The sequence below is a fragment of the Clavelina lepadiformis genome, chromosome 1 (assembly GCF_947623445.1).
Source record: "Clavelina lepadiformis chromosome 1, kaClaLepa1.1, whole genome shotgun sequence".
NCBI classification, from domain to species: domain Eukaryota; kingdom Metazoa; phylum Chordata; class Ascidiacea; order Aplousobranchia; family Clavelinidae; genus Clavelina; species Clavelina lepadiformis.
The window spans coordinates 11,611,859-11,633,044 of NC_135240.1; the positions used below are offsets into that span (position 1 = coordinate 11,611,859).

General features: G+C 34.7%; 2 protein-coding genes across 2 annotated transcripts; one reads left to right on the forward strand and one right to left on the reverse strand.

The window, feature by feature from the left end:
• The first annotated feature begins 4,512 nt into the window (after positions 1-4,512).
• LOC143447862 (PGAP2-interacting protein-like) lies at positions 4,513-9,351 on the forward strand. Its single transcript, XM_076947780.1, has 12 exons — positions 4,513-4,746; positions 5,107-5,287; positions 5,418-5,594; positions 5,686-5,826; positions 5,947-6,089; positions 7,377-7,574; positions 7,748-8,005; positions 8,104-8,268; positions 8,352-8,435; positions 8,531-8,681; positions 8,755-8,961; positions 9,035-9,351. The coding sequence occupies exons 1-12, from the start codon at positions 4,518-4,520 to the stop codon at positions 9,264-9,266; spliced, it is 2,166 nt and encodes a 721-aa protein (XP_076803895.1). The 5' UTR covers positions 4,513-4,517; the 3' UTR covers positions 9,267-9,351.
• On the reverse strand, positions 9,155-13,285 carry LOC143447878 (histidine--tRNA ligase-like). The gene is made up of 10 exons (XM_076947781.1): positions 13,124-13,285; positions 12,313-12,522; positions 11,395-11,490; positions 11,163-11,285; positions 10,942-11,052; positions 10,600-10,789; positions 10,375-10,502; positions 10,085-10,276; positions 9,779-9,961; positions 9,155-9,667 (listed from the first exon to the last, which is right to left on the reverse strand). The coding sequence occupies exons 1-10, from the start codon at positions 13,208-13,210 to the stop codon at positions 9,440-9,442; spliced, it is 1,548 nt and encodes a 515-aa protein (XP_076803896.1). The 5' UTR covers positions 13,211-13,285; the 3' UTR covers positions 9,155-9,439.
• Positions 13,286-21,186: the final 7,901 nt, after the last annotated feature.

The following is a 21,186-nucleotide window of genomic DNA, read 5'->3' on the forward strand; positions in this document are numbered from 1 at the left end:
AAACAGTCAACAACACATAACCAAATATTGCTTTGAATAACAGGTACGTTAAAGATACTGAAATAAAGAACCACTGCAAAGTACATTTTTAACAGCTGTGTACCATGTTAAAATACCATACATTTTCTTAACTGTAAACTGCATGTGACGGTGCTACAAAATAAATTTAAGCTGCGCTTGTTTGTAAATTGCCTTCAATTATAAAGCCACTTGCAATGGTGCAGTAAATCGTACTGGAACATAATGTGCTGAAAGCTTATAAATGAAACATAATCTAAAGCAAGAGACACCACCATGGTGTACAAGTTGTGATTTTGGAGTTGCAAACTTTTTTGCAACATTATAGCTGAACTCACATAAGTTAAATGTTACATGTAAAAAGGTGCAGGTTGTGGCTTCTGCACACTTGGTGTCTGCTTTTTTATAGCTTTAATGTATTAAAAATTCATTGTCTACTAGATTGGAAAATTTGCTGTTTTGGGAAAAAAAATCCATTGGTCATCTGGTTGTGCACTTGTTACTAGACTCCCCAGTGCATAGTAATGGAATGTAAAATAAAAATCTACAACATATGCATGTGCTAATGAAAACCTTCAATCATTCATAATATAAACCGTTTCCTAAGACTGTGTATCCCAAGTGCTGCAGCAATGAACTCGCACATGTTTTAAACTGTAAATAAGCTAATTGTGGCACACTGCACATGCAAAAAATAAATTGACCGATTCACAAGATGCTCACTTTATTTCAAAATGTGTACATGCAGATATGTGCTAGAGCTGTATACAAGTACTAATTTTGGTACTTGAGTACAAAGGCTTAGTTTAAAAAACACTCGAGTACAAGTAGCTTATCAAGTACATCAGGTTTTTGTTGATAAATTTATCAATCTCATTTTTGACCAATGTAAAATAAGGCAATGTTAGGGGGCATGTGGTTAAGGTTGGGGCTCGTATGCTAGAGGTATCGGGCGTGAATCTTGTTAATGTTTGACTTCCTTTTTTGTTAAAATTTATTTTTTAGTTAATTTAGTCGTGAGAGGTGAGAGTTTCGGTCAGATTAGTTTTAAATTAATTTTCACTTTGGAAAAAGATGAAATTCTAATTTGAAAAATAGCACTTATTCTAATTCCAGTCTAGCTTAGTAATTCAATCATGAGTAGGGAGAGTTTGAGTCAGAAGGGATTAGTTTTAGGTTAATTTGCCCTTTGGTAAGATTAGTATGTCGTTATAAGTTGAAAACTAGTGTACATTTCAATTCACTGACTAACGTAATTGCAGTTTACCGTGTTCGTATTTTCCTATTTCGATAAAGGAAGGACGGCATGACCGTGAAATAAGTGTCAACTTCAATCGCCGCCGTTTACCGAAATAAAAAAATTACAATTGCGTAATCGGGCTAGCCCTTTACTGAGTTAGCTTTTTCCAAATTCGGAATCCGGTGAAATAGACGCTACCAAAAATATAAGTCTGGCTAGGGCCTTGCTAATTCAGTAGTTGCTATAAGTCGAAACTGGGCGTGTTGTAAGAAATCCTAACTTGTAAAAACTTGTGTCGTGGCAAGTATATACTTACACAAAACACCAAATTGCATTTCAACATCAAATTTGAGATCTAAAACATCAAAACAAATTCTCAAAACATCAAATCTGATGTTGTAACATCAAAAGTGGCATCACTGCGTCAAACACGTAAAATAAGGGCAAGGGACTCTTTTGCTAAGTCATGCAAGCCTAGTGAAGCGTAATGAATGCCAGTGATAGCAGGATATACATGTGAAAACACTTGACTTTCAAGATTCCTGTGATAGAAGTTTCAAGAATATTTTACGCAATTAAGCAATGATTTTAGTTAAACCATAGTATACTAAAACATATCTTTTAGTATACTATGGTTGAACTAAATAATTCATGATTTCTTGAGAATTAAACGACAGCATATAAATAAGCTTTTCTTTCTTGCAAGAGGGGCTTCACCTTGCATGACATTCACATTAACATTGGTTTCACAAGATTTCTGCCTGCAGTGTGATCAATCATTTAATTTTCATCAGAAGCTCGGTGGGGACGAAAAATTGAAGCCAATTGTTATTACCATGGAATAATGAATGGGAAAACGTGACAAAGCCGAAAAGGCTAAAATCGTGCTCTGGTAGTCTGGTAACAAACGTCTCAGAAGACTAAATAACCGGCGCTCGAACGATGAGGAATCATATAGAGGGGTTAAAGTCAGTTAGTCGTGTAAAGACTTTCCTCAGTCCGAGAATAAAGATTAATAGTTTATCATACCAAACTAACAACGAGCAGACTAGTGCAGCCATTATAAACTTATATTTAGTAAAACCGTAGCTTGGTCTAGGTCTATATATAGGGTAGGCTAGCCAATTTGCGAAAAACTTCATATAACGCAAAGTAATACGTAAATAAAACAAGTTCTATTGATCACACAACCATGGTTTTTATATCATTAGAAGCGTAATTTTATTCTCTATATTATACTTTAAAACCGTAAATTTTTAATTAATATCTTACGGGTGGTAGCAAATCTTGCACCAGCAATTTTTGCGCCAGTTTGCGATAATTGCGCCAGTTTGCGAATGCAAGAAACATGAATTTCACACTTAGTCGAGCTAGTTTTACTGTATTCTGATTGGTTAATTTTAATTAAATAGACATCAATTATTTATTCAAGCTTTAAATTCTGCCGATTATTTGCCATAAAAATGGCATTTTTCGAAAATAAACGTATAGTATATAGTAACGTATAGTAAGTTACCGTATATATGTTTCGAATAGAAACCATAACCTTTATTCTTTTTTTAGTATTGCACGCTGATTCTAAGCAAAGGCGCTTTGTAATCGTATCGTTAATTTTTGCCATTGGCTATAGGGATGGAAAAGTAAGGTGCTATCCTTGTTAGAGCGTGCCCAAACATGATACGATAAATATTTGACACATAGGCCTATATGGCATACACCAAAATATTAAGACCAGTTTAAAAGAAAACGAGCCAAACACCAAGAAATCGGAGAAATCTGAAGTAGCGAATCGTTTTATTTACTGCTGAAGGAAATCAGAAACTTGAGATAAAGAAACATCCAAATCCACAACCGTCAATCACTGTTCAACATCGACGTGCAATCAGAGGCATTGCATTTATAGAAAACGTGTTTGTTTTATTTTTTCAAGAATTCAACGTAAACAGCAAAATTATTCGCAACGAATGAGTTTAAAAATCACGCTTAAAGCCTTAAAAGGAATCACAATACGGAAAACAACCAACTTCAAAATAACAACAGTAAGAATGGCAACCAGAGCTAAAATTCAAATTGTCATCTGAAAGTAGCATTCAGATATGCCTTCACTCACAGTTATGACAGAGGTAAGTGAGCTTTCCGATTTCATGTTGGGTGAGATTGGTATCCAAGTGGGTGCATTTAACATGATACCAGCGATCGCAATCATCGCATTCCACCAACAATGTGTGACTGAAAGGATTTTACAGTACTGTGAAATTACGTTCGCATATTGGCTACCGCACCAAAGTTGGACCAACGTAGAAAAAGTGATTAAAAAAGAAACTTAAAGATGAAAGAGCTCCACGAAAATTTAAAGAGATTTAGAGGAGGAACCAATGCGCGAGTGTGCGAAAAAAGAGCTCTCTAGCTCCTATTATTCGCGAAAAATTAAAAGATTTGTACAGGGAAAAATTTCTTGCCTCAGCAAGAAATTTAGCTTTTTTTTGAGTACGGTGTGTTTCTCTAGATACAAAACAAGGATAATTTGTAGGTAGAAACTTGAAAATTTGTATGTTAACAGAGAAGGGCTTTAAAATGTTGCACACGAAATTTTAGTCCAAAATGTACAAAACTTAAAATTTGATTAGCGATTTTTGGCAAAATTTCGCTTACTGGCTACTTTCGCATATTGGCTAGCCTACCCCTACATAGGCTAATAGGAATATGTATGGACTATTGTTAAACACTTAAACTCACGAAAAATAAATTAAAAATGCCAAGTTAAGCAGACGAGCAAGTGGTGTGTTCAAGCATAAGTTGAATTCGGCACTTGTTAGCTATTTCTTGGTTTGGAATAGACTGTACTACCACCAGTTTTGTTCTCAAGTCTTTTTTTTCTGACTCCAGTCAATTTAAATTGCTTGAGTGAAATCATCAGAAAATGTGACTCAAGTAAACTCGAGTCAAGTACAACAGTGATTACCACAGTATTAGGATAGGTTGTTTTGTTTTCTAGAGTGAATGATTCAGTAAGTTTCTGTGTTTCAGATAGAAATGCCACACAATCCTACGGCGGTTTTGCAAGCCAGGCAATATTTGCGAAAGGAGCTTCCACTAAAAATTCGCACTTGTGCAAAACAAGCTTTGGTTTATGGCACATGCGTAAGTGAGTGGAATAATCTTAGAAAAGGTGACTGTGAAAAAGAATTCCAAGCTTTTAAGCAGTGTGTACAAAAAGCAGCTGTAAAGATTTAGAACATATCCTCGCACAAGTTTGCTGATGGCGGAGTCACTGATATACGAATCGGTTATTGGATATGCTTTTTGGTGCCTTGTCCATCACTTGGGTCCAATGATATGGTTTTATCCATTAAATGAGTTGGAAATATCTGGGTATGAAATCTTTGCATTGGTTATTTTCTCCCCTGTGCTGTTTACATGTGGTAGTGGCCTAAGGTCAATTCTAAAAAGTTCAACTGGATTGGCAGCATTATTGATGATATTAATAGGTAATCTACTTCTCAGCTTCGTTATATTTTCTTTTAAGTTGTCACGGCACATAGCCTACAGATTTTATTGTTACTACATATAAATACATTTCCTAGATTCAAAATTAATTTTAAAAGTAAAGAAAAAAGTAGTACTATTGATGATGACAGTAATTTGTAAGTTTAATGAAGTATATTTGTATTCATTGACGATTTCTATTAATACGTAACATTACATACAAATAGTGTAAACATGTTTATATATACTGTATTTGTAATGTATATATATTTATGGTATCATGTATTCTAAATTGTTGCTACTGATGAAAAACATAATTTTGCAACAAATTATGACGAATTTGTTGTTTTTTTACTCTACAGGAGGTTGTGCTTCATTTCAAGCTGAAACAACGTTATCTCGCCTTATCATTCTCTCAGCTGGCATTGCATCAGCTTATGTTTTACAATGTGCCCTCTGGTGGCAGGACGATATAGAGAAACGAAAACTTTCGTTTTGGTCTTTTACTATTGGCTTCATGGCCATGGTTGCTTCAAAAATATGGTTAGATTTTCTAAACTACTCCAGATAGTATTATGGCATAATTATAGTAAATGAATTTCTGTTTAGCGAAGAACTGTATACGAATACTGAATATCTTAAATAGATATTTAAGTTGGTGTTACTTGTTTAGGTATGTTTCGATATCACCGATGTGGAATGATTATGTGACCAACAAAGTTTTGATAACATTTCTTACCCTGGCTGCTGTTGCAAAAGTTATGGTAGAATGGATGACGTTGTCCGCAAAACCAAGCACTTTGAAACAATCTGGTGACACGGTTAAAACTGAATCGAAAGTCAAAACTAAGTACATATGTAGATATACACAGTATTTTCATTGTTCTTCATTTTGTACTATTAATTAATGATAACTGTTTTCTATTTTTGGTTAATATTAGAAAGCAATCATGTCTGGGCCCAAGTCTTGCCTATGGGGCCACATGTTTTGTCCTGCATGCAATTTTTGGGGAGGTGTCGGTTGTATGTCGCTATGCAGTTCAAGGTTACCCCAACACCGGACCCCTACCAAATCCATGGGGGTAACGAATTTTAACTATGGATGTAGTTTTGTTATTAGGCGCCTACATTATTGTGTAATGCATTTGTTTGTTTCTGATCTTAACAAACTGTTTACAAATTGCAATTATTTTGCATGATAGTGGCTTGATACTTGTTATGCTTACTGCTGGGTTGTTTTTATCAATGCACACAACGTTGCCAGAAAATAAGCTGTGGTCCGCGTGTGGAATAGCTTCCAGTATGGGACTCATGTTTTTACCAACTTGGTGGGCGTACGGTTGTGGTGAGTTCGATGATAGTTGTTGTACTGTGGGTGCATTTCTAACATTGTTGCACTGAAACTAAACTGCTTTAGGTCCATATTTTCAAAAACAATTTTATTGGCTCAAAATTATCGCATAAGCAACTACTTTTCATTTGTGACTTTCGATTTTCTAGAAGTAATGTATTTCTGAAATATTGAAATTTTTGTGCCTCTTTTTCAAAAATATTTTACTAAATAGCCCTAAGTCTCAAACATAAGACTCAGCAGATTTCTTCTGCTTAGCTCTTAAAGTCAAATAAACTTAACAGATTGCAAGCTAAATCGAAAAAAATTATATAATTGCAGCCATAAGGAAATGTGGAAGTTCTCCTACTCTCAATAAGTTATGCTACGCCTATATAAAAATGTAGCTGTAGACCAGGGGTGGGCAACATACGGCCCGCGACGGGATTTTGAGCGGCCCGCAGACAGTTCAGCAGTTCAGTTTAGCAGTTCAGTTTTGATTTCAGCAGCTATTGAAGTACATTATTCATTAATAAATTCATTAAATACTGTTTTTGGTCTCTATGCTTAAAACTTAAAGTTTACATTAAATACGATTTATTCCTTGCATAGGTGGATAAATACACGATTAATGTATCGATTCAGAAATCCGGCCCGCCAAGTACTTTATTTTCTCATATCAGGCCCGCCGACCGAAAAAGTTGCCCGCCCCTGCTGTAGACTGTCAATAATTTTTTTTTTATCTTTATTAAACTAATTACCGGTAACCGATCTTAACCAAACAGTTTATTAAATTTGCAATTACTGTTTTTTTAAGTAAAAAATAAGTTTGAAACGCTGGATGCCAGCAACGAGTTATCTCATGTTTTCGCACACGCTGAAGCCGTACATGGCGTCTGGGACAAGAAAGGGAAAACCCTCTCGCAACAGAAACAAACATTTTTGGGAAGAAATGTATCGAAAATTTAAAACACATAAATGAGTCAAATATTGATTGGCATCTGGGATCAGATTATTTAATCAGACCTTGGCAGTCAACATGTCAAGTGACTCACATCTCAAATTCAAACCAAAGAATATATTTGTAACTAAAAAATTTTCTGTCCAAAACTAGGGTAAGAAAAAGATTAACTCACCCCTACATCCAGGTTAAAGTTGTTTAGTTGCAAATTGCATGTCCCTAAAAGCTCATGAAAATCTAAACTTTTTGCAAATATTTTCAAAAACTTGAAAATTTTTTCTCAAAACTTAACGCACTTTAGTTTTAATGCAACAATATATTAATTTTGTTGACTTTTTCAGGTACTTTCTTGGCTTTATATATCATGTCAGTATGGCCATCAATTTGTGAAAAAATGGTGGCATGTGAGTCTCCAGGAAAATCTTTGATGATTGGTAATGCAACATACTTGGCTGGTATTCTGGCCATGATTTGGTGCACTGCATATAATTTTGTGCCCCTTGGTGAACTAGCAAGAGAAAGGACATATATTGTCATTGGTAAGTAAAAATAGGAACTAGGAAGCATTCTGATCATGATATTTTAAATATTGGTTTCTGGCTTACATTATGAGTTCTCTACGTTCTAATGTTTTCCGATACTTACTTTGTTGCTTGTATAATACCTATTATTGTGCTTTAATAATAATTTTGTGTTGTTTTAATTTTTGCAGCTGTCATGATGCCACAAATTGCCATATGTGCAACCAAACAAAGTTCATGTGGAAATTTGCTAACAATATCCCTTGAAATGCCAGAGAAAAAGTACTATGTTATTTCAAGAGACCAGCCCACATCAGACAAGCCTTCAAAAGATGCTGCTTTGGGAAAAATTATTAAAAAATATTTGTTCGCAATTGCTTTGCTTGGACTTGTTGGGTTTCATTACAGGAATCATATCATGCCTACATATAGCAGTTCATTAAAACCAGGTGTTGCAGTAGTACTCATGTAATTGTTATGGCATTGTGGTACCCATTGATTTACATTCCATACCAAAACTTAAATCATGCAACTTTTATTACATCAGAATTGCCCAATTCCAAAAAAGAATTCTCTGCATTGATTTGGACATTTCATTTTGGTTATGACAATGAGGGATGGCCCAGCTTAGACCGTGCTGCTAGCTTACTCAACCACACTGGCGCTGATGTCATCACACTGCTAGAGTCTGATGCGTCAAAGCCATATCTTGGTTAGTGGAGATAAACATTTTAAGTCTAAGTTCATTTTGTAATGCCGTTGAGTGTACTTAATTACAACACCACTCTTAATTAGGAAACAAGGACATTGCGATGTGGCTTGGTGAGAAACTGGGTATGTATGCAGATTTTGGACCTTCTACCAGAGATCACACTTGGGGTAATTATTATAATCAATCTGATGTGATATCACCATCTTATTCTTTTGTTTCTCAGTAATAAGGATATTATAGAAGCTTCTTTTGGGTAATTTAGGTAATCTTTTGCTGTCAAAGTATCCAATTATTAAATCAAAACATCACCTGCTACCCTCACCTGAAGGAGAACTAGCACCTTCAGTCTCAGCCACTGTGAACGTATCTGGAACCCCAGTGGATTTTGTTGTAACTCATATGGGCAATGACCGGTTTGTATTGAGCTTATCAAAACGTAGATTGTTACATATGCCCGGTGTAATTGTGTGCTGGTGTACTTTACAGCGACGATATAGATAGACGCCTTCAGGCTGAGTCACTGGCAAATCTGTGTGATCAATCTGAAAATCCAGTGGTATTTCTGGGGTACGTGACATCTGCTCCAGGAAGCAGGGATTACAAGGAATTGTTAAGCAAAGGAAGATTGAAAGATATTGATTCAAATGATAAAGAAAGATGGTGTGAGTACATCATGTACAGGGGTCTAACCAAGTGAGTGTTTTATCTTAAACCAAATCCAAGGGCACCTTCTGATGCATTTGCTGCAATAATGGTTGCATCTTAGGTTGGGTTATGCCAGAATATCACATGGAGGTCTCAGTGATACTGAACTTCAAATGGCACGATGGGAGATAAAAGAGGAAACTGGCTCGTACAAAACATTGACAAATAGTAAGGACATTCCTCAACCTCACCAGTTCAACCCTGTATTTGGCAGCTACTATAGAGGACATTGGTATGGACGAGAACACCATTTTCATATGAGCACTCCAAAATATTTTGTGAAGCAGAACTAGAAGTACTGAGATACTTCAATAGTAAAATATATAATTAATAATGCGATTTTTGTTGAGAAATGAATAAATTATTGTTTTAAAGTTGGTTATGATTGACACTTATCAGAAACTAGTTAGCATATCCTACTGACATCAAAGGCGCACAGTACACCATATTGTATGACAACTACTGATTAGTTTTGGTCAGTGTTATTTTTACAAATTTGCAAACGGTCTTTAATTTCTTTAACCATATTTTCTCTGGGAATTGAAACTTCTTCACGAGTATCAATGGTCCGCAGTTTAACAGTGTTTGTCTCTTTCTCGCTGCTTGCAATTATCACTGCATAAGGTATACCACGCTCTTCACAGGTTTGGAGTTGGCTTAGAAGTTTTGGGTTACGCTTATATGGCATTTCAGCCTGAACAAATAAAAAATTAAAAATACTGTTACATAAAGGGAGCAAACTACACTTCATTAAACAAATGGGCAGTTTAGAAAAGTGCTGCAAGTAAGTGAATTCTTAGACTACCTTTATATTAGCTTTCCATAGTTCTGTTATTATTTGCATTCTTTCTTCGAGAAAGTTTTTCTGTGGAGATATAACATAAACTTCTGTATCATTCGTCCTAGTCTTGTGTCCATCTGCTTTCAACTGCGCCTCCAATATAGAAAATATTCTTTCCACACCGATGCTTACACCAACACAAGGGACCTGTACAACAGAATGACCAAATGTGTAACATTTTTGTGACATGCCTAAACAAGTTAACATACTCCTAAAGTGGATTATTATTATAATGATCATGGCAGACATCATTCACAATGTATCACAAACCGATCTTCCTTTTGGATCAAAACTCCCAACGAGATTATCATAGCGACCCCCGCCAGCAATAGAACCAACTCCAACAGTTTCCCCTTTAATCCTTGGTTGGTTTGTATTGACAGCAGTGCCAGTTAGCACTGCTTCAAAAATTGCACCAGTGTAATAGTCCAAACCCCGAGCTAAGCTCATGTCAAAAGATACCTAAGCATATAAAAACTTTAATTTCAGAAATCATTATACCTGCATAGTTTAATGTAATGGCTTTATTAAGAAATAAAGGAGTATGTTTCATGTATTACCTTGTTTCCAAGCTGATAAATTTGCAAATATCTAAGTAGTAGCTTAATATCATTTAATCCAGCCATTGCACATTTGCTTGTCATAAGCAATTTATCAGAAAGCAGGTGTTCGACAAGCTCTTGTCCTCCTTTAAATTATAAAGCCAAAGTGAAGAGAATTTTGTAACAAAAGTAACAACTACCTTAATAACAGTATTCATTCAAACATTTTACGAAGTCACTCACCAGACATTTGCACATAAACACCAATTTTATCAGCTGTTTCTTCAGTGAGGCCCTTCTCTAACATTTCAGCTTTCACATCCTCCCATGGCAGTTTATCTAGTTTATCTACAGCGGAGCATGCCTGCCGAAACTTCTCATCTGGGCACCCACATACTGCAAACACACCATCCAACATACGTCGATCGTTTACCTGCAACAAAATAAATGATTTCTAATTTTCAATATAGTCTATAAATGTGTTTTCTCATCTTGATATCATTGGATTATGGTACTTACTTACTTCTGCAATATGTGCAATGTATAACATTATGCCAGTACAAAGTAATGATTTTTGTGACTCACCTTTATCACAAAATCACCCAGCTTGAGAGCTGATAATATTTCATAGACAATTCTGAGACATTCCGCATCTGCAATCATTGGATCATACTGGCCAGCAATATCAATGTCACACTAAATAGCATATAGTTCATTCGCATAAATTCCTAAATAACACCGTATACAAATCATTGGATCAGTGATATGATGTATCAATCATGTAAGCATTGATGGTATAATATCACCTGATAAAACTCTCTATACCGGCCACGTGTCATGGCAGGGTTGTCACGTCGATACACTTTTGCAATATGATAGCGCTTAATTGTCTGAATTTTGTTCATTGCCATATATCTCGCAAAGGGCACCTAGAGCATAGTCAAATCAATTGTTATAGTTAAAACGAACCAATGTGTGTATAAGTCAAAGTAGAATAAAAACGAATTGCTTGTCATCAATGAAAATTAAACAGTGTACCGTCAAATCATAACGAAGTGAAAGCATTTCGCCTCCTTGGTCTTTTAAGTCATATATGAGCTTGCTGTCTTCACCATATTTATTAGTTAAAGTTTCCTAAACAAAAGCAGTAGGAAATGTAACATGAAATAAATATTGTGTGGGGAAAAAAATGACATAAACAGCAGAAAAATCACAAGTTATAAGCATTAGGATGTTTCATTTTTTCACCATTTTGGAATTTAAAAAAGCTTGGGGTCTCCCTAGGCCGTATTTTGGGCACAATGAAAGAATCTAAACTTTTTTTGATTTATGACGTCATTTTGAGGTTGCACCCCCTTGTTGAAGTTTCAGTGGAGGTGCATTGTTCTAATTTGGCGATATCTTGGTAACCGATTGAGCTAGGGCCATTATCAAGGTGTCAAAAGATGCAGAATGGCTGGTTTCCTATAACCACTCAATACATTTTAATTGCATTTTCGCTCTAGAAAAAAAGTTATTTGAGAAAAACCTAAGTTTTGACATATTTTTTATGCAAATCACAATGTAGTTCCCAACATACAAAATATGTCAAAACTTAGGTTTTTCTTAACTTTTTTTCTAAAGTGAAAATGCAATTAAAATGTATTGAGTGGTTATAGGAAACCAGCCATTCTGCATCTTTTGACATCTTGATAATGGCCCTAGCTCAATCGGTTACCAAGATATCGCCAAATTAAAACAATGCACCTCCACTGAAACTTCAACAAGGGGGTGCAACCTCAAAATGACGTCATAAATCAAAAAAAAGTTTAGATTCTTTCATTGTGCACAAAATACCGCCTAGGGAGACCCCAAGCTTTTTTAAATTCCAAAATGGTGAAAAAATGAAACATCCTAATAAGCATATTGTATATTTGATAGCAGACAAGAATTTCTATAAAAACAACTCTGTCTGACCTTCAACTCAAATACGGGGGTGTCTATTGTTCCTGCACCATGACGTTTGAAGCATTTGATAATAGTGTCAAACACATTTTCTCTGATTGCCATTTGTTTCAAATTGTAGTCCCTGGTCCCCTTAGGAGTTTTTAAAACAAACTTGCCAGATGAGGCGTCCTCTCCAAGTTGTGCCTTAAGCGCCAGCAGTTTTGTGACTTCCTCATCTATCTAAAACAAAAAACACTCTTAGTAGAACATACATCAGTTTTTTCCAAGTAAAAAGTTAATTTCCATCACAATTACCAAAAAAGTGAGTTATTTTATTTGTTCTTGGCATCACTTTCTAGTTATATATATCATCAGAAACAGTATATACTATATGAAAATAACTAGATGGAAATAGAAGCGTGGTCTTTCACCTTTGCAATGCTTTGTTGTGTAACAGAAGTATCTTGGCACAAACTATGACTAAGTATGCAAACATGTCTGCATACCTGCACGAAAGTACGCCTCACACAGAAAGTGAGGTTAAACATACTAAAATAACACAGCAAAAAGTAACCAACTTTTGATGAGGACAGAAACCAGTTTATAAAAAATTAATGAAGTCAATTTTCTGCAAATGTTATTAAAACATAAATCTCTTGTTTGAAGAAATAAGGAATAGTGATAAAAGTATGATAGTCGTGAATTTTTAACTATTTTAAGCAGCATGTAATATCCTTGGAAAAAATGGCATTCATTGGAATAACTTCACAGCTCCCAACAAAGCATTGCAAAATCAAACTAACATTCCTGAATTGCTTGTCTATGAAACATATACTGGTACCTTTTCTTTTTCAGCTTTGTCCAATTTAAGTTGACGAACAAATTCACCTTGCTTACGAATTTCTTCTTTAATCACCGATTTTTCCATTATATAACCTTATCTTTAATAACTGACACATGATATTCCATTTAGAAAAATTAAATGCTTAATACAAAATAAAAAAACCTTATCGTATACCCTAGGCCTATATGCTGAATGTGGTCTATACTGTGCCATCTTTAATCTCTGGCATACAGTCGCTAAAATTTGAATCAATTTTTTTCATTTCATAAAGCTTTTTCACAAAACAATTTCATCCAATTCTACTGATAACATCTGTATGGTTATTTGCTCTTATGCAACAAAATTGTGGACTAATCTGACTCCAATTAAAGTGGAGTGGACAAACTACAACCTGCAGCTTGCTGAAGGTCTTTCTCAGCTAGCATTGAGATTTGATGCTTCTCAATAACACGATGGCATGCTTAACATGTGTTCTTAAAACCAAACTGAAAACTAAAAACCAAAATAAATACTTGTATTTGAGCTGTAGATGTTGTTATACGCATTGGGCTCCTGATAACTATTAGGCCTAATTATTAGACCCTTTTTGAGTTATGGTCGCCGATTTTTTGGGGTGGCAAGACTTTTTCTATCGCCTATATTTAGCAATGAAAATTACCGATACCGATCCACTTTGATCTTTTTTAGAAGTACAAGCGTTCTGGGCATCGGAATGTAAACAGTTTGCTCTGGAAAGTAGCACATTAATTCTTTACATGATAAACATATGCGTTTATCAACATACATAATGTGCAAGGCAATGAATAATGTTAACTTTGGCATATACTTGTCTAAACATCATCGAATCACAGATCTAGATTTTGTTGATGATATAGCACTACTTGAGGAGACAAAAATGATGTACAAAACATGAGATCTGCATTACAAGATACTAGTGCCAAAATTGGATTAGGAATAAATGGAAGCAAAACAAAAATTATGTAAATCGGCAAACAACTGGATGGTAACGTATTGATCAATCAACAACCTGCCAAAAAGGTTGATCATTTTAAATTAAGCCACAGAACTTAGAAGTGACCATGCGACTTAGTTTTCTTTTTATGGTACATTTTAATTTAATGTCTATGACTGCGGTCGTTAGGAAGGATCCCCCTTCTCGGTTATCCCTCCCCCCAATTGGTACATCGATGACGTATGCTCCCATGTCATATCCCTCCATTCGGTACATAACGTCACCAAAATATCTGGTCTATAGTCTCTTTAATATTCCCGTATGGAAAGGAAGCGTTTTGCCGGTAGCTATAGGCCTAAAAGCCTATCTGGTGCACAAAATGGGTCAAAAAAGCTAAGTGAGCTATGGAGGCTACTGCTATTCAACGTCTTTATATTAATCTTTCTATGGTCTTTGTTGTAATTCTTAAACATTGACATTGACATCACACTTTTCGTTGTCTTCTGGTGTACACCAGTCCTTGAAAATTACGTTGTTTGCTGCACAAAAAACTTACATTTCATACTGGTTAACATTGTCAAAACATGCGAAACGACCTTTATGTGGCTTGGTTCCGACCGCCACACTTTCAAGAAACCTTTCAGATCTTGTGGAATCTCCAATGCCAGATTTGGCACTGTCTTGCATGGGATTTTCACACGGATCTCTATAAACACTAGATAGAGATGTTGTTATAGACATTTTGTTATGTTACAGTATGCTGTTGTTGATATTGTTGCACTAGGTGTGTTTATAGAGATCAGTGTGTTTTTACCAACGATTCAGTAAAGTTGTAATGAAAAGTGGTATATGGTACCTTAACCTGTAAGGTTTACCCACTTCACTACAAAGTCTGTTTACTTGTGTATATCTTAACAGTGAACTTTGATAGACTTCAACAATAATAACACAGGAATGACAACTGTATAATCTGATTATATTGAAGCCTCTTTGAATGAATACATCAAGATAAAACATTGTTACAGCAACAGCATAAAGACATATTGCGGCGTTGAACGTAATAGCCAGAAAAGACTGAATAAATCAAAATGCACACACAGTAAGTACGAAGCAATCGACTACGTCACGCAGTGTTATGCTTCGCTGATTCGCTAGACGAGAATTCTATGTCGTACACAATCTTATATTTCATTAATTCATATAATTATCACAAAGTCATCAACTGCGTAAGTGGATATGTTCAGTGCTTCATTCCGGGTCCAGGCGCCATTCCCGAAAAACACTTTCCTTCGTAATATAGCTATCTATCAACTGTTTTGATTGTTAGAACTAATGGGTTAAGTTTTGATTTCTCAGCAGAATTGATTAAAGTTTTTGGTCAAATCAATACATTATTATCGTGTCGCGTTTGGATAGACCAAGTTAGGCTTTTAGCAATACACGTTTATTAACTCAAAATTACTATCTATTCCACTTTTCTTGGGCGTACAAAAGTGAGTAAATTCTTGTTAATGCTAGTAAATAAAAAATGGGAATACCGATTTAGGTTTCTCAGCAGAATCGCTGCATTTCTATCACGTTGCGCTTGGATCGGCTCTTAGGAGTACACGTTTAATCGGTTCTAAAATTCCCTTTGAAGCACTACAAAACACCATAGTTTTGTGCTAATGGGACATATAAACAAGACTATTGCAAGTTTGCAATTGAATTGTCTCTAAAAAGCTCTTAATTAATTGCATAGTGAAAAACTCGTTGTAATTTTGTACAGTACAAGCTACTAATGGCGCAATTTCAAAATTTATCTTTCGCGAAAGGGACACTAATAGTTGTTAAAAATCGTACGGTATGTTTTCAATTTTGTGACCGCTTTTAAAAGTTTCAATCTTATTGGAAATCTCTAATAATATAGTTAGAATTTCAAAAAATTATTACTTTAGAATAATCACAAAGTTCTTCAGAAAAAAACGTACAAAGAAAATGTGGGTAGTGACGTCATAATTAACAATACGACAAAGTTCGGTTCAGTAACTCGCGGTCCGTGTTTCTTTCCGAATTCAGTTCAACAGAGCCGAGTTCGGGAAAAATTGCGAAGTTTTGTTTGTAGGCCTATGTATATGCACATTCGAAGGGAAATGGGATGTAATGAAAAACGTTAAATTTGTTTACGAATGAAGCCTATAGATTTGCGCAAAAAATTAGTGCCAAGGTCAAGATGGTGAACTAGGCCTAGGCTAGCCTATGATTCCGGTTTGCAATCTACCGATGGCGGTAGCCTTTAACCCAGCCCTATAGGGCTTAGCTATGCGGTCGGCTGTACTCTGGTCATGTCGACATGAAGATATATTAACATATATCCCAGTGTGTTTTGAGATAAATTAAAACGGTATTTTCCATTACAATTGTTGTTAGCGAAGTAGGCATAGTTTAAGGCTATAACTATAATGATGGTGACTGTTTTTTACCTGAAAAGACCAAGTGAAATCTGGTATTTTACATTTTAAGTCCGTCTAAAAAACACACACACAAATATCTTAATTCTCTTTTGCAGAATGAATCTATCCATTGTTTTTTTTTTATTCAAATGAATAGGTGTGGTTGCTGGTTATAAGGTTACGCTTGTGACATTATGCAAAACGATTATTACTATGGTATGGTTTACTTGTTATGGTATAGCCTCAAAAAGCAAATAATATTAAAGTCCATTATATGAATACAGCAGATCTTTAACAGTAAATGCTTGAACTTGACTATTAACTTAGTAGCATAGTGTGTGCAGTAGGCCTACAACCGCACTGCAGAGTAAGGCCATTTTCAGCAAGTTGTTGTGTGTGCCAAACACCCATACATGACCTGACATGCGCTAGTGCACAAAAATAGCCAGATACACGAATGTGCGCGATTACACAGAATTTGACTCCTTATGAACTCAAAATTTGGTGTGCAAAAGCTCTGTCCTTGCCATTAAGTGCAAAACCACGCACCTGAAGTGCATCATAGTTGCTAATGAAAACCAATATTGAATTATTTCAATTCAAACTACTTTTTCCATGTGCACAACATAAAAATATATCTGGAAACATAATCCATACATATTTTGCGAACATTCAGACTTGTAGAGTTCAGAAATGAAGTACTTTGCATTAAGATTTTTGTTGCAAGTGTATTGACATTGCACATTGATGTACAATATTTAAGCTGTAACTAAAATCCTTTGCTTGAACACACCATCTGCTCGTTTGCTAAAGACTGGATATTTTTGTTTTTTTATATGAAACTTAGTTTAGTGGCCGTGCTATTTGTTATCGACACTTTTTCTGTTTTCGACAACACCATCTTTTTTTTCGTATGTGTTTTAAGCCTTCTAGGCTTTGTCACCTTTTTCCATGTACTAGTGCATGCTATTAACAACTAGGTCTCATTTTTTTTCCAATGGCAACAAATAAAATGATTGGTTGAGTGAACAATGAACATGTACATTGAACATATACATGAGTGAACACACTGGCGTACCGGTCTAAATACTGTACACACATTGTATACTTTGTAGAATCATGTTATTTTATATCCTAGAGGTATTGAATATAAATTAAATTTGAATTCTTAGTCATTCATTTTCATATTTCTTTTGTTACTGAATAAATTCATGCAATGCATTATGCTGTAATAATATATGTAAGTATTTAATGTCTGAGTTTTATCTTTTATTTTGTGCTACATATTCAGTGCATTCATATGTAAGCTTAAAATGCTAATGATGCTAGAAATTACCTTGATATAATTATCCACTACCTATATATCAAGTATTATTACATAATACATCCTATATTCCTATGTCAAGTTATCTACAGATATTTTTATATTTTCCACTTGTTAGGTTGTAACTGAGTTAATAACGCTGTTATGTAGGCTCGGTACTTGCATAGTGCAACTCCAATTATTTAAACCATGACACAAAACAATAATAATGAAAACAGACACTCCGTAATAACAAAAAAGTATTAGTTATGAAATTTCTTAAATCATTTTTTGATGAAAGTTTCGGAGAAATAGCACCTCATTTAGTAATTTGGCTTTATTCTTGAATATGATTTACTGTGTTGAGGATCGCATGGCCATACTTGGTCAGCAGTAATCATCAGTGGAAAGAAATTAGAAAGGAGTTCCCCTTTTCAGGAGTGATGCCAGAAAAATCTTGAAATTGTTCATCTGAAATTGAGTTATGTTGGATGCAACTTAGAATTTAAATACATACTTTGTAGACATAAGGAATTGCTTAATTTTTGTTGCAACAGGTTACGCTACTTGATAGTAATAATGTGGACCTCATTAAAGTGGATTTTTAGCAAAGCTTGTTCATTTCACAAAGTCAGTTAGTATTTGTTGTTTATTTAGGAGCAATAACCGGAAAGACTTAACTTTAAACTAAACAGGACTTGTCACTAAGTACACTAAAAAACTTTTTCAATAATGTTTAGTGTTTAAAGTTAAGCAGTTTCCAGTTTTTACCGATAATATATGTCAAATTTGCAGCTAGTAATATGGAGGTAATGGCGATTACGATATTACAATATAAATTCAACTTGGTTGTTGGCCTTAAATCAAATAGGGCGCCAGCAGTAAGTGGTAGTGGCTAGCTAATGTTATTAGGACCAAACACGAGATCACAGGTAAGCGATTAGTTGCAGGTAGTGTTTTGTTTTCAGTATACAAATGTCACGGCCTTCACAGGTGACAGTGCATATATTACAGAAGAATTTGTGTCGTTATGATAAACTGGTACTGGACTAGGCTAGTGGTAATGGTAATGGTGAAAACTCAACTAAGTGATTTGTAGCATAGCATCTAGTGTACTTTCATCAGTATAAGTACACAGTCTGTCTGTTAAGTTAAGCCTGGTTAGCACAGGATGTTTCTTTATTCTTTTACGTAAAGCACTGCGTTAGGCTAAGCAATATGAACTACAATTTTTCAATTTGTATATACTACTAAATGAGCTCGGTCACCCAGCTGAGTTTTTGTATCCACCAAGATTTAGAATAAAAGAGCTTAATGCAGTATTTTGAGCAAATTCTCATATGAAACGCTTAAACTTTTTTACTTACATTTTTTTAAAAAAGCATTCAAAAAATCTTAATTTTGAACCAACACAAAATTTGAACTTCACCCTATACCAGGGGTGGGCAAATGTATTCAATGGAAGAGCCATTTGCAGAAAATACAAGTACCAGAGAGCCTCAAAATTATTTTAATACAAAAACGGTAAATGGTGCAGGTTCAGCAATAATAACAGAATTGTAATATAACAAAACGGTAATAATTAACACAATAATGTCTTAGCAATGAAATTGCGTTGACTTGCTGTTAACTAACTCTTCTGATTCTATGTTTAGTGTTACGTCATAAATGAAATGCTGGCTTAAATAAAGAAAAGAAAAAGAGAGAAACGTTCATAAACGGTACTCTTGGTATCCTTTACTACTTGTTTTGAATTTTCCGATTCGACTAGAAGAGCCACAAAACACATGCTGGCGAGCCGCAGTTTACCCACCACTGCCCTATACCCATGCTGAGCAAATAATAGCAACAGACTATCACAGATTAATGTTGCATGCGCATTGGAATGAGATTACTTTTACTTTTTACATAGTGACGTTCATCACGCAACCTTCATCATAAATTGAGTGTTGCCATTTCAAAACTGCTTAAAATTGTACAACAGACCCTTAAATACTGTGCATATAAAGTATACCTATTTCTGGACTTCTACAAGAAATATCCTATGTATCCTAAATATCCAAATCTTCCGCGATTATTCGCTCTAGTTGGGACAATATTTTCAGGAACGTGATGGGATAAGCAAAAAACCAGATAATTGAATTGTTACATTTAAGTCAAAACGAAACGAAAACACAACACATTTATGCTTAGGCCTACAGTATAAAAACTGATAAAAGTTAAAATTTTTGCAAGAAATTGACTGTTGCCGTGCATAACTGTTTTTTCAAATGATTCGTCCAACGGCTAGTTAAAAAGCCATCTAATTTTGAAATGCTGTAGAAAAATAAAGCGACCCGATAATCGAAGAAGTACTGTACTTGATTCAAACACCAACGTCTTGACAATGGATTTTACTTATTATGTCATAATTGCTTTTTGCCACCACATGTTATGGTTATACCAAGTAGTAATGGTTTAACTTTAACCAGTAAATATTAAAGAAACTTTTTGAAGAACTTTTCTTTCATTTAAAGCCAACTTGTTTTTCATCACTTAAGGCAGTATAGTTGTTGCAAAGTTTATATTTTTTTATAATAGCTATCTCAGTAATCTCATCAGAAAAAAATTGTTTGTTTCAAGAAATTTTCCAGTTACGTGTTGTTTGTATTTTTTGTTATAAAGGTGGGGTAAAAATAAAAAGTGTTTACTGTTTCCAGGCATTATTAGTGAAACTTATTTTCTGACAGTTTACTTATTTTTTCCAAGTTTTATGGCCCACCACATTCTGTAATGAACTAATGATACAGTCAGTAACTTCTATAAAGCAAGTAAACCTTAATAGCAACGTTGTTTTTTATGATTGCATAATGCACAGTTTCAGTAACTGGCAATGTGCACCCAAAGCCAACGGTAGATACCGTAGTGGTGTAAAAAGATATTTGCGTTAAGTATCGATGCAATTTAAAAGGTCATATATTTATCGTATTGTTAATAAATATTCTCAATTTGAGATATATTATTTGATTATCTGTAGGCAAAGCATTTGTAACTTTAGCTCGCTTACATGCATCACTATTCACAAGTATTGATTTTATTTTGTTACATTCTATGTTTCTATTGTTGTTATGCTACCCCTGGGTTTGTATTTAACCAATATGTGCTTTCTAAAGGTACAAAATATATTGTCTAGTACTTAATGATGTACTGCATACAATATTGAATTGCAGAAAATCGTCAGATATTAAATACACCAGTCAACTTATTAGGTTCAGTATGTATGATTTGATGAAACTTGCCAAAGATTTTACTTTAAAATTCCCCAAGATTTATATAGGTCTATCCTGAATTCAAAGTGGTCTGTCTGTTCAGATGGATTATTGTAATGATTTTT